At 53.0% G+C, this 14,875-nt stretch overlaps 1 protein-coding gene across 1 annotated transcript in view; it reads right to left on the bottom strand.

Moving 5' to 3' along the window:
* The window catches only part of LOC118943597 (aggrecan core protein-like), a 33,639-nt gene extending 19,671 nt beyond the window's left edge, over positions 1–13,968 (bottom strand). Inside the window, exons 1-3 of the mRNA XM_036959087.1 lie at positions 13,639–13,968; positions 13,429–13,548; positions 12,437–13,131 (exon numbers count right to left, since the gene is read on the bottom strand). Of these exons, the coding sequence (XP_036814982.1) occupies positions 12,437–13,131; positions 13,429–13,548; positions 13,639–13,968 (1,145 nt within the window). The remainder of the gene's footprint in view (positions 1–12,436; positions 13,132–13,428; positions 13,549–13,638) is intronic.
* Between the last annotated feature and the right edge of the window lie 907 nt (positions 13,969–14,875).

Raw genomic sequence — 14,875 nt, 5'->3', positions numbered from 1 at the left:
CCCTCCTCTCTCCCTCCTCTCCCCCCTCCCTCCTCTCTCCCTCCCCCCTCCTCTCTCCCTCCTCTCCCTCCTCTCTCCCTCCTCCCTCTCTCCTCTCTCCCTCCTCTCCCTCCTCTTCCCTCCCTCCTCTCTCCCTCCTCTCCCTCCTCTCTCCCTCCTCTTCCCTCCCTCCTCTTCCCTCCCTCCTCTCTCCCTCCTCTCCCCCCTCCCTCCTCTCTCCCTCCTCTCCCTCCTCTCTCCCTCCTCTTCCCTCCCTCCTCTTCCCTCCCTCCTCTCTCCCTCCCCCCCTCCCTCCACCTTTCATTTCTCATTTATTTGTTCTCCCATCTGCTTTTTAAAAAGTTACTCACACATGCCCCCTCCCCCTCTCTCCCTCATCTTCCCCCCTCCCTCCTCTCTCCCTCCTCTCCCTCCTCTCTCCCTCCTCTTCCCCCCCTCCCTCCTCTCTCCCTCCTCTCCCCCCTCCCTCCTCTCTCTCTCCCTCCTCTTCCCTCCCTCCTCTCCCCCCCTCATATCCCCCCTCCCTCCTCTCTCCCTTCTCTCCCTCCTCTCTCCCTCCTCTTCCCCCCCTCCCTCCTCTCTCCCTCCTCTTCCCTCCCTCCTCTCTCCCTCCTCTCCCCCTGCCCCTCCCTCCTCTCTCCCTCCCCCCCTCCCTCCTCTTTCCCTCCTCTCCCCCTGCCCCTCCCTCCTCTCTCCCTCCCCCCCTCCTCTCTCCCTCCTCTCCCTCCTCTTCCCTCCCTCCTCTCTCCCTCCTCTCCCCCCTCCCTCCTCTCTCCCTCCTCTCCCTCCTCTCTCCCTCCTCTTCCCTCCCTCCTCTTCCCTCCCTCCTCTCTCCCTCCCCCCTCCCTCCTCTCTCCCTCCTCTCCCTCCTCTCTCCCTCCTCTTCCCTCCCTCCTCTTCCCTCCCTCCTCTCTCCCCCCCCTCACTCCTCTCTCCCTGTAGCATCTTGGGGAGGTAAGAATTGAGACGTCTCACTCCCAGTGTTTGTCCCACATAGCACCCTATTCCCTATACAGTATAGTGTACAACTTTGGACTAGAATCCCCATGTTCAAAAGTAATCCACTACATAGAGAATAGGGTGTCATTTGGGATGCAAGCCCCTGGCAATTCTAGCAGTAATTTGTGTTTTATTTGCCAACTGCCAACCGCCACCCTCACTCTCCCGCTTCCGCTTTCTCTCTGTCTCTCTCTGTCTCTCTCTGTCCTAGCAGAGCTCAGGCAGGGAAGCGGAGACAAGGCAAGGAGGAGAGGAAAGGAGGAACAGAGTTCAGGGAAGGAGAGGAGGAAGGGGCAAGGTGAAGAGGAGAGGAGAGGAGAGGAGAGGAGAGGAGAGGAGAGGAGAGGAGAGGAGAGGAGAGGAGAGGAGGGAAGAGGAAGGGGCAAGGTGAAGAGAGGAGAGGAGAGGAGAGGAGAGGAGAGGAGAGGAGAGGAGAGGAGAGGAGAGGAGAGGAGAGGAGAGGAGAGGAGAGGAGAGGAGAGGAGAGGAGAGGAGAGGAGAGTTCAGGGAAGGAAAGAGGAAAAGGAAGGGGCAAGGTGAAGAGGAGAGGAGAGGAGAGGAGAGGAGAGGAGGAACAGAGTTCAGGGAAGGAAAGAGGATGAGGGAGAGGCAAGGTGAAGAGGAGAGGAGAGGAGAGGAGGAACAGAGTTCAGAGAAGGAAAGAGGATGAGGGAGAGGGGAGTAACAGAGTGTTAAGTTGGAAATTAGCTGAGTTGCTAAGCTGCTAAAACTAGAGTGAGTTTTAGAGGGCGGAAAGTTGCAGCCGTTTCAGATGAGCTTTAATCTAATCTAATGGGAGAGGCGAGGAGAGCTTCTGCAGCTTAGCTCAGCTCTGGTTTGAAGGGCTCTTCCAAATGCTATGGGTGTGGCAAAAACAGACATACCTGCAATAGCACAGCAGAACAAATAGATATTATTACGTAACACAACACTTCTGACTATCATCCTTCAAACAAAACACTTCTACCACGGAAACAAAACAGGTGTGTTTTTATTGTCACATACAGATAGGTGTTATTTTACAGGGTCAGTCATACTAGTATGATAGGTGTTGTTGTACAGGGTCAGTCATAGTAGTATGATAGGTGTTGTTTTACAGGGTCAGTCATAGTAGTATGATAGGTGTTGTTTTACAGGGTCAGTCATAGTAGTATGATAGGTGTTGTTTTACAGGGTCAGTCATAGTAGTATGATAGGTGTTGTTTTACAGGGTCAGTCATAGTAGTATGATAGGTGTTGTTTTACAGGGTCAGTCATAGTAGTATGATAGGTGTTGTTTTACAGGGTCAGCCATAGTAGTATGATAGGTGTTGTTTTACAGGGTCAGTCATAGTAGTATGATAGGTGTTGTTTTACAGGGTCAGTCATAGTAGTATGATAGGTGTTGTTTTACAGGGTCAGCCATAGTAGTACAGCGTTCCTGGAGTAAATGTGGGTCAAGTGCCTTGCTCAAGGGCACTTTGGCAGATTTTTCACTTTATCGGCTCAGGTATTCGAACCACTAACCTTTCGGTAACTGGCCCAACGCTCTAACCACTAGGCTACCTGTCGCTTTAGCCTGGCATTACCATTTGATATTGTATGAGTCTCGCGAACCAGACTCCGAGCTCCCGAATACAGAGGCTAAGGAAAAATAATATAATAATATTCTGATCATATTTAAATAACATGTTCTACTCTATCTTTTACTAGAATAATCTCTCATTTAGAATCATCTCTAATCTAGAATAATCTCTCATTTAGAATCATCTCTAATCTAGAATAATCTCTCATTTAGAATCATCTCTAATCTAGAATCATCTCTCATTTAGAATCATCTCTAATCTAGAATAATCTCTCATTTAGAATCATCTCTAATCTAGAATCATCTCTCATTTAGAATCATCTCTAATCTAGAATCATCTCTCATTTAGAATCATCTCTAATCTAGAATAATCTCTCATTTAGAATCATCTCTAATCTAGAATCATCTCTCATTTAGAATCATCTCTAATCTAGAATCATCTCTCATTTGGAATCATCTCTAATCTAGAATCATCTCTCATTTAGAATCATCTCTAATCTAGAATAATCTCTCATTTAGAATCATCTCTAATCTAGAATAATCTCTCATTTAGAATCATCTCTAATCTAGAATAATCTCTCATTTAGAATTATCTCTAATCTAGAATAATCTCTCATTTAGAATCATCTTTAATCTAGAATCATCTCTAATGTAGAATAATCTCTCATTTAGAATCATCTCTAATCTAGAATAATCTCTCATTTAGAATAATCTCTAATCTAGAATCATCTCTCATTTAGAATCATCTCTAATCTAGAATAATCTCTCATAAAGAATAATCTCTAATCTAGAATAATCTCTCATTAAGAATAATCTCTAATCTAGAATAATCTCTCATTAAGAATAGTCTCCCATTATGAATAATCTCTAATCTAGAATAATCTCTCATTAAGAATAGTCTCTCATTTAGAATAATCTGATATTGCAATATTCTGTGAAACTCAACTGGATGTTTCATTTTAATGGAAGTGAATGGCTATCCAGGCCTCTCCAATGCTGCGGCTGTGGACAAATCAAATCAATGTATTTGTCACATGCACCAAATACAACAGGTGTAGACTTTACAGTGAAATGCTTACTTACAAGCTTTTAACCAACAAAGCAGATTTAAGAAAAATAAGAGTTAAGAAAATATTTACTAAATCAACTAACAATAACAAGGCTATATACAGGGGGTACCGGTACAGAGTCAATGTGGAGGCTATATACAGGGGGTACCGGTACAGAGTCAATGTGGAGGCTATATACAGGGGGTACCGGTACAGAGTCAATGTGGAGGCTATATACAGGGGGTGCCGGTACAGAGTCAATGTGGAGGCTATATACAGGGGGTACCGGTACAGAGTCAATGTGGAGGCTATATACAGGGGGTACCGGTACAGAGTCAATGTGGAGGCTATATACAGGGGGTACCGGTACAGAGTCAATGTGGAGGCTATATACAGGGGGTACCGGTACAGAGTCAATGTGGAGGCTATATACAGGGGGTGCCGGTACAGAGTCAATGTGGAGGCTATATACAGGGGGTACCGGTACAGAGTCAATGTGGAGGCTATATACAGGGGGTACCGGTACAGAGTCAATGTGGAGGCTATATACAGGGGGTACCGGTACAGAGTCATTGTGGAGGCTATATACAGGGGGTACCGGTACAGAGTCAATGTGGAGGCTATATACAGGGTGTTACGGTACAGAGTCAATGTGGAGGCTATATACAGGGGGTACCGGTACCGAGTCAATGTGCGGGGGTACAGGTTAGTCGAGGTAGTTGAGGTAATTTCTACATGTCGGTAGGGGTAATTTGACTATGCATAGTTAATAAACAGCAGTGTTTAAATAAAACTTTTATTTAAACACTGCTGTTTTGTTATTGTTTTTTTATTGTAATAATTATTATTATTATTATTATTTTACTTTAGTTTATTTAGTAGAACTCAGAACAGCAATAGAACTCAGAACAATAATAGAACTCAGAACAATAATAGAACTCAGAACAATAATAGAACTCAGAACAATAATAGAACTCAGAACAGCAATAGAACTCAGAACAATAATAGAACTCAGAACAATAATAGAACTCAGAACAATAATAGAACTCAGAACAATAATAGAACTCAGAACAATAATAGAACTCAGAACAATAATAGAACTCAGAACAATAATAGAACTCAGAACAATAATAGAACTCAGAACAGCAATAGAACTCAGAACAGCAATAGAACTCGGAACAGCAATTTGATACTGCAATATTCTGTGGTATTCGACTGCATCTTTCATCTTGGTGGAATTGCATGGCTACATACGGTTTCCATGGTATCGAGATTATATGACGTCCACTTGAACTTGCCACAGTGTTAACAGAAGACAGGACCTCTCCATGTTCCACAACTACGTCCTGAATGTGACCCTATTCCCTACATAGTGCACAACTTCAACCGGAGCACCGTGGGATATCCGATGGGCCGCTATATAAGGAATAGGGGGCCATTTGGGATGATATCAGCCCATGTCCCTGGGTCAGAGATGTGAAGGGCCCCTGAGTGGGATGGGTAATTGGCTACAGGCTGAGACAGGTATCTATTCTTCAGGGAGACAGGCTTGCGTCCCAAATGGCACCCTATTCCCTACATAGTGCACTACTGTAGACCAGGACTCATAGGACAGGACAGGACAGACACACAGACGGACAGACGATAGGACACATGACAGTGTCCCAAATGGCTCCCTATTCCCTATATAGTGCACTACTTTAGACCAGAGCCCTATTCCCTATATAGTGCACTACTTTAGACCAGAGCCCTATTCCCTATATAGTTCACTACTTTAGATCAGGGCCCTATTCCCTATATAGTGCACTACTTTAGACCAGGGCCCTATTCCCTATATAGGGCACTACTTTAAACCAGGGCCCTATTCCCTATATAGTGCACTACTTTAGACCAGAGCCCTATTCCCTATATAGTGCACTACTTTAGACCAGAGCCCTATTCCCTATATAGTGCACTACTTTAGACCAGGGCCCTATTCCCTATATAGTGCACTACTGTTGACCAGAGCCCTATTCCCTATATAGTGCACTACTTTAGACCAGAGCCCTATTCCCTATATAGTGCACTACTTTAGACCAGAGCCCTATTCCCTATATAGTGCACTACTATTCTCCTCTCATCCCCTCCTCTACCTCTCCACTCCTCTTCCTCTCCTCTCCTCTCCAGTCCTCTCCTCTTCCACTCCTATCCACGCCTCTACCTCTTCACTAGTCTTCCTCTCCTCTCTACTCCTCTTCCTCTCTACTCCTCATCCTCTCCACTCCTCTTCCTCTCCACCTCTCCACTCCTCTTTCTCTCCTCTCCTCTCCAGTCCTCTCCACTCCTCTTGCTCTCCACTCCTCTACCTCTCCACTCCTCTTCCTCTCCTCTCCAGTCCTCTCCACTCCTCTTCCTCTCCTATCCACTCCTCTACCTCTTTACTAGTCTCCCTCTCCTCTCTACTCCTCTCCACTCCTCTCTACTCCTCTCCACTCCTCTCCTCTCCACTCCTCTCCTCTCCACTCCTCTCCACTCCTCTGCGAATGGCCACATTTTTCTTTCATCCGGTCACAACTGAACAGCGTGCGTCACCACATCATTCAAAACATCACTGTACATAACGAAGGGTACATTTACACAGGCAGCCCAATTCCAATATATTTACTTTGTCTTTTTACCAATCAGATCAGCTCTGAAAAAGATCTGATTTGCTTGTGTAAAAGACCAATAGGTGGAAAAATATCAGAATTGGGTTGCCTGTGTAAAGTGGCATATCAAATCTAAATGTATATTCCCATGAAACTGATTGAGATCAAATGGTTGGCATTAAGATGCTGCATGGACGGCCTCCCGAGTGGACGGCCTCCCGAGTGGTGTAAGGCACTGCATCGCAGTGCTAGAGCCATCACTACAGACCTGGGTTCGATCCCCGGCTGTGTCGCAGCCGGCCATCGCCCGAGTTCGCCCAATCGGAAAAGGAACCCTATTCCCTATATAGTGGAGAAGAAGACTGGAGAGCCGGCGTCGTCCGAGTTAGGGGAGATTTTGGTCGGCTGGGATGTCCTTGTCCCATCACACTCTAGTGACTCCTTGTGGCGGGCCGGGCCGATGCAGGCTGACTTCGGTTGCCAGTTGTACGGTGTTTCCTCCGACACATTAGTGCGGCTGGTTTCCCGGGTTAAGTGAGCGGTGTTTCAAGAGGCAGTGCGGCTTGGCAGGGTCGTGTTTCGGAGGGCGCACGGCTCTCGCCTTCACCTCTCCAGAGTCCATACGATGGGACAAGACTGTAACTACCAATTCCCATCCCCCTCCCCTTCACTGCATCACCTCCCGTCCCCCTCCCCTTCACTGCATCACCTCCCCTCCCCCTCCTCCCCCTCACTGCATCACCTTCCCTCCCCCTCACTGCATCACCTCCCCCCTCCCCCTCACTGCATAACCTCCCTCCCCCTCCCCATCAATGCATCACCTCCCATCCCCCTCCGCGACCTCACTGCATCACCTCCCCTCCCCTCCCCCTCACTGCATCACCTCCCCTCCCCCTCACTGCATCACCTCCCCTCCCCCTCACTGCATCACCTCCCCTCCGCCTCCCCTTCACTACATCACCTCCCCTCCCCCTCACTGCATCACTTCCCCTCCTCCTCCCCGTCACTGCATCACCCCCCCTCACTGCATCATCTCCCCTCCCCCTCCCCTTCACTGCATCACCCCCCCTCACTGCATCACCTCCCCTCCTCCTCCCCTTCACTGCATCACCTCCCCTCCCCCTCACTGCATCACCTCCCCTCCCCCTCCCCTTCACTGCATCACCCCCCTCACTGCATCACCTCCCCTCCCCCTCCCCTTCAATGCATCACGCCCCCCTCACTGCATCACCTCCCCCACCCTCACTGCATCACCTCCCCTCCCCCTTCACTAAATCACCTCCCCTCCCCCTCACTGCATCACCTCCCCCTCCCCCTCACTGCATCACCTCCCCTCCCCCTCACTGCATCCCCTCCCCCTCACTGCATCACATCCACTCCCCCTCCACTCCCCCTCTCCCCTCACTACATCCCCTCCCCCTTCACTACATCCCCTCCCCCTCAGTGCATCCCCTCCCCATCACTGCATCGCATCCACTCCCCCTCCCCTCCCCCTCTCCCCTCACTACATCCCCTCTCCCCTCACTACATCCCCTCTCCCCTCACTACATCCCCTCCCCGCTCACTACATCCCCTCTCCCCTCACTACATCCCCTCTCCCCTCACTACATCCCCTCTCCCCTCACTACATCCCCTCTCCCTTCACTACATCCCCTCCCCCTCACTGCATCCCCTCCCCCTCACTCCATCACCTCCCCTCCCCCTCACTGCATCACCTCCCCTCCCCCTCACTGCATCACCTCCCCTCCCCCTCACTGCATCCCCTCCCCCTCACTGCATCACATCCACTCCCCCTCCCCTCCCCCTCTCCCCTCACTACATCCCCTCTCCCTTCACTACATCCCCTCCCCCTCACTGCATCACCTCCCCTCCCCCTCACTGCATCCCCTCCCCCTCACTGCATCACATCCACTCCCCCTCCCCTCCCCCTCTCCCCTCACTACATCCCCTCCCCCTTCACTACATCCCCTCTCCCCTCACTACATCCCCTCTCCCTTCACTACATCCCCTCCCCCTCACTGCATCACCTCCCCTCTCCCATCACTACATCCCCTCCCCCTCACTGCATCACATCCACTCCCCCTCCCCTCCCCCTCTCCCCTCACTACATCCCCTCTCCCTTCACTGCATCCCCTCCCCCTCACTGCACCACCTCCCCTCCCCCCACTGCATCCCCTCCCCCTCACTGCATCACATCCACTCCCCCTCCCCTCCCCCTCTCCCCTCACTACATCCCCTCCCCCTTCACTACATCCCCTCTCCCCTCACTACATCCCCTCTCCCTTCACTACATCCCCCCCCCCCTCACTGCATCACCTCCCCTCCCCCTCACTGCATCCCCTCCCCCTCACTCCATCACCTCCCCTCCCCCTCACTGCATCACATCCACTCCCCCTCCCCTCCCCTTCTCCCCTCACTACATCCCCTCTCCCCTCACTACATCCCCTCTCCCATCACTACATCCCCTCTCCATTCACTACATCCCCTCCCCCTCACTGCATCACCTCCCCTCCCCCTCACTGCATCACATCCACTCCCCCTCCCCTCCCCCTCTCCCCTCACTACATCCCCTCTCCCTTCACTACATCCCCTCTCCCCTCACTACATCCCCTCCCCCCTCACTACATCCCCTCCCCCCTCACTACATCCCCTCTCCCCTCACTACATCCCCTCTCCCTTCACTACATCCCCCCCCTCACTGCATCCCCTCTCCCCTCACTACATCCCCTCTCCCCTCACTACATTCCCTCCCCCCTCACTACATCCCCTCTCCCCTCACTACATCCCCTCTCCCCTCACTACATCCCCTCTCCCCTCACTACATCCCCTCTCCCCTCACTACATCCCCTCTCCCTTCACTACATCCCCTCCCCCTCACTGCATGACCTCCCCTCCCCCTCACTGCATCCCCTCCCCCTCACTGCATCACATCCAATCCCCCTCCCCTCCCATTCTCCCCTCACTACATCCCCTCCCCCTTCACTACATCCCCTCCCCCCTCACTACATCCCCTCTCCCTTCACTACATCCCCTCTCCCTTCACTACATCCCCTCCCCCCTCACTACACCCCCCCCCTCACTACATCCCCTCTCCCCTCACTACATCCCCTCTCCCTTCACTACATCCCCTCCCCCCTCACTACATCCCCTCTCCCCTCACTACATTCCCTCTCCCTTCACTACATCCCCTCCCCCCTCACTACATCCCCTCTCCCTTCACTACATCCCCTCCCCCCTCACTACATCCCCCCCCTCACTACATCCCCTCTCCCCTCACTACATCCCCTCTCCCTTCACTACATCCCCTCCCCCCTCACTACATCCCCTCTCCCTTCACTACATCCCCTCTCCCCTCACTACATCCCCTCTCCCTTCACTACATCCCCTCCCCCCTCACTACATCCCCTCTCCCTTCACTACATCCCCTCCCCCCTCACTACATCTCCCCCCCTCACTACATCCCCTCTCCCCTCACTACATCCCCTCTCCCCTCACTACATCCCCTCTCCCTTCACTACATCCCCTCCCCCCTCACTACACCCCCCCCCCTCACTACATCCCCTCTCCCCTCACTACATCCCCTCTCCCCTCACTACATCCCCTCTCCCTTCACTACATCCCCTCTCCCCTCACTACATCCCCTCTCCCTTCACTACATCCCCTCCCCCCTCACTACATCCCCTCTTCCTTCACTACATCCCCTATCCCTTCACTACATCCCCTCCCCCCTCACTACATCCCCTCTCCCTTCACTACATCCCCTCTCCCTTCACTGCATCCCCTCCCCCTCACTGCATCACATCCACTCCCCCTCCCCTCCCCCTCTCCCCTCACTACATCCCCTCCCCCTTCACTACATCCCCTCTCCCCTCACTACATCCCCTCTCCCTTCACTACATCCCCTCCCCCTCACTGCATCACCTCCCCTCCCCCTCACTGCATCCCCTCCCCCTCACTCCATCACCTCCCCTCCCCCTCACTGCATCACATCCACTCCCCCTCCCCTCCCCTTCTCCCCTCACTACATCCCCTCTCCCCTCACTACATCCCCTCTCCCATCACTACATCCCCTCTCCTTTCACTACATCCCCTCCCCCTCACTGCATCACCTCCCCTCCCCCTCACTGCATCACATCCACTCCCCCTCCCCTCCCCCTCTCCCCTCACTACATCCCCTCTCCCTTCACTACATCCCCTCTCCCCTCACTACATCCCCTCCCCCTCACTACATCCCCTCCCCCCTCACTACATCCCCTCTCCCCTCACTACATCCCCTCTCCCTTCACTACACCCCCCCCCCCCTCACTGCATCCCCTCTCCCCTCACTACATCCCCTCTCCCCTCACTACATCCCCTCCCCCCTCACTACATCCCCTCTCCCCTCACTACATCCCCTCTCCCCTCACTACATCCCCTCTCCCCTCACTACATCCCCTCTCCCCTCACTACATCCCCTCTCCCTTCACTACATCCCCTCCCCCTCACTGCATCACCTCCCCTTCCCCTCACTGCATCCCCTCCCCCTCACTGCATCACATCCAATCCCCCTCCCCTCCCATTCTCCCCTCACTACATCCCCTCCCCCTTCACTACATCCCCTCCCCCCTCACTACATCCCCTCTCCCTTCACTACATCCCCTCTCCCTTCACTACATCCCCTCCCCCCTCACTACATCCCCCCCCCTCACTACATCCCCTCTCCCCTCACTACATCCCCTCTCCCCTCACTACATCCCCTCTCCCTTCACTACATCCCCTCCCCCCTCACTACATCCCCTCTCCCCTCACTACATTCCCTCTCCCTTCACTACATCCCCTCCCCCCTCACTACATCCCCTCTCCCTTCACTACATCCCCTCCCCCCTCACTACATCCCCCCCCTCACTACATCCCCTCTCCCCTCACTACATCCCCTCTCCCTTCACTACATCCCCTCCCCCCTCACTACATCCCCTCTCCCTTCACTACATCCCCTCTCCCCTCACTACATCCCCTCTCCCTTCACTACATCCCCTCCCCCCTCACTACATCCCCTCTCCCTTCACTACATCCCCTCCCCCCTCACTACATCTCCCCCCTCACTACATCCCCTCTCCCCTCACTACATCCCCTCTCCCCTCACTACATCCCCTCTTCCTTCACTACATCCCCTCCCCCCTCACTACACCCCCCCCTCACTACATCCCCTCTCCCTTCACTACATCCCCTCTCCCCTAACTACATCCCCTCTCCCTTCACTACATCCCCTCTCCCCTCACTACATCCCCTCTCCCTTCACTACATCCCCTCCCCCCTCACTACATCCCCTCTCCCTTCACTACATCCCCTATCCCTTCACTACATCCCCTCCCCCCTCACTACATCCTCTCTCCCTTCACTACATCCCCTCTCCCTTCACTACATCCCCTCTCCCTTCACTACATCATCTCCCCCCTCACTACATCCCCTCTCCCTTCACTACATCCCCTCTCCCCTCACTACATCCCCTCTCCCTTCACTACATCCCCTCTCCCCTCACTACATTCCCTCCCCCCTCACTACATCCCCTCCTCCCTCACTACATCCCCTCTCCCCTCACTACATCCCCTCCCCCCTCACTACATCCCCTCTCCCTTCACTACATCCCCTCTCCCCTCACTACATCCCCTCTCCCTTCACTACATCCCCTCCCCCTTCACTACATCCCCTCTCCCTTCACTACATCCCCTCTCCCTTCACTACATCCCCTCCCCCTCACTGCATCACATCCACTCCCCCTCCCCTCCCCCTCTCCCCTCACTACATCCCCTCTCCCCTCACTACATCCCCTCTCCCCTCACTACATCCCCTCTCCCCTCACTACATCCCCTCCCCCTCACTACATCCCCTCCCCCCTCACTACATCCCCTCTCCCTTCACTGCATCCCCTCCCCCCTTACTGTATCACCTCAATGTACATCACAGCCTACTATCAATCTGGTGACAGTAGCTTGGAGACAGTAGCTTGGTGACAGTAGCTTTGTTACAGTCGCTTGGTGACAGTAGCTTGGTGACAGTCGCTTGGTGACAGTAGCTTTGTTACAGTCGCTTTGTTACAGTCGCTAGGTGACAGTCGCTTGGTGACAGTCGCTTGGTGACAGTCGCTTGTTGACAGTAGCTTGGCCAGTTTTTGTTTGAGATTGGACTACATTGCAGTCAGATTGCACAGAATTACTGACCTAGAAATCACCTTGTCACTCTGGACAATAGTCACCTGCTCCCTGCCACTCTGGACACCAGTCACCTGCTCCCTGCCACTCTGGACACCAGTCACCTGCTCCCTGCCACTCTGGACACCAGTCACCTGCTCCCTGTCACTCTGTTCCCCAGTCACCTGCTCCCTGTCACTCTGGACACCAGTCACCTGCTCCCTGTCACTCTGGACACCAGTCACCTGCTCCCTGTCACTCTGTTCCCCAGTCATCTGCTCCCTGCCACTCTGTTCCCCAGTCACCTGCTCCCTGTCACTCTGTTCCCCAGTCACCTGCTCCCTGCCACTCTGTTCCCCAGTCACCTGCTCCCTGCCACTCTGTTCCCCAGTCACCTGCTCCCTGTCACTCTGGACACCAGTCACCTGCTCCATGTCACTCTGGACACCAGTCACCTGCTCCCTGTCACTCTGGACACCAGTCACCTGCTCCCTGTCACTCTGGACACCAGTCACCTGCTCCCTGTCACTCTGTTCCCCAGTCACCTGCTCCCTGCCACTCTGTTCCCCAGTCACATGCTCCCTGTCACTCTGGACACCAGTCACCTGCTCCCTGTCACTCTGGACACCAGTCACCTGCTCCCTGCCACTCTGTTCCCCAGTCACCTGCTCCCTGTCACTCTGTTCCCCAGTCACCTGCTCCCTGCCACTCTGTTCCCCAGTCACCTGCTCCCTGCCACTCTGTTCTCAGTCACCTGCTCCCTGTCACTCTGGACACCAGTCACCTGCTCCTCTTCACTCTGGACACCAGTCACCTGCTCCCAGTCACTCTGGACACCAGTCACCTGCTCCCTGCCACTCTGTTCCCCAGTCACCTGCTCCCTGCCACTCTGGACACCAGTCACCTGCTCCCTGCCACTCTGTTCTCAGTCACCTGCTCCTGTCACTCTGGACACCAGTCACCTGCTCCCTGTCACTCTGGACACCAGTCACCTGCTCCCTGTCACTCTGTTCCCCAGTCACATGCTCCCTGTCACTCTGGACACCAGTCACCTGCTCCATGTCACTCTGGACACCAGTCACCTGCTCCCTGTCACTCTGGACACCAGTCACCTGCTCCCTGTCACTCTGGACACCAGTCACCTGCTTCCTGCCACTCTGTTCCCCAGTCACCTGCTCTCTGTCACTCTGGACACGAGTCACCTGCTCCCGGTCACTCTGTTCCCCAGTCACCTGCTCCCTGTCACTCTGGACACCAGTCACCTGCTCCCTGTCACTCTGTTCCCCAGTCACCTGCTCCCTGCCACTCTGTTCCCCAGTCACCTGCTCCCTGTCACTCTGGACACCAGTCACCTGCTCCCTGTCACTCTGTTCCCCAGTCACCTGCTCCCGGTCACTCTGTTCCCCAGTCACCTGCTCCCTGTCACTCTGTTCCCCAGTCACCTGCTCCCTGTCACTCTGTTCCCCAGTCACCTGCTCCCTGTCACTCTGTTCCCCAGTCACCTGCTCCCTGTCACTCTGTTCCCCAGTCACCTGCTCCCTGTCACTCTGGACACCAGTCATTTAGGATGGTAGAGTAGTGGGAAAGAGGGAGTGCTCCAACGGGAACAGTGGCTCTGACATCAAGCATCTTACGGACTGCGCCACAAAAGGACGAACCTCTGGGCAGAGGCAGTACAACGTTCACAAAAGACTTGTTACAGACGCTTGGCCTGAACCTCAGACTACTCCATATGGTGGCTGTTGGATACAGTAGTACTACACTGATTTACCTGGATGAGACTGGAGAGTCTGGGTTGATGAGCTAGTTACTAAACAACTGATGAGCATTACATCCTGGCCAGAGACGAGTTTGATCCACTTGCATAATAGAGTCATTCTTAATTAATTCCTGAAGTGAATAGAATTGGCAATACATTTAAAAAATACATATATTTCACAACTAAAATTTGTAATTGGTGTAAAGAGGACCAGGTAATGAGCATTTCGTCTGGTTGGATACCTTGCAGCTATAACATTAACACATAGAGAAACATGAACACACACACACACACACACACACACACACACACACACACACAAACACACACACACGCACACACATAATGCCATACATAATTCATAATGCACATCTGAGAGTGGTAGTGTTAGTTGGCATGGTAGCCATGGAACCTGTAGATGTGATGGGGAATGGAGGGAGTTCAAAAACACACACACACACACACACACACACACACACACACACACACACATACACACACACACACACAAACCCATACCCATGAGTATGGTTATCGTCAATCAACTAGGCACACATTGAAACAACAGCTGCTATTAATTAAACATTCATTTTTAAGTTCCTGTGAAAATCACCCTGCTTGGTGTGGAATACTGGGTGGAACTAGAGCAGTGTCAGTATAGAATACTGGGTGGAACTAGAGCAGTGTCAGTATAGAATACTGGGGGGGAA

The sequence above is a fragment of the Oncorhynchus mykiss genome, chromosome 22, assembly GCF_013265735.2.
Source record: "Oncorhynchus mykiss isolate Arlee chromosome 22, USDA_OmykA_1.1, whole genome shotgun sequence".
NCBI classification, from domain to species: Eukaryota; Metazoa; Chordata; class Actinopteri; order Salmoniformes; family Salmonidae; genus Oncorhynchus; species Oncorhynchus mykiss.
This window is presented reverse-complemented; position numbering and strand designations above follow the sequence as displayed.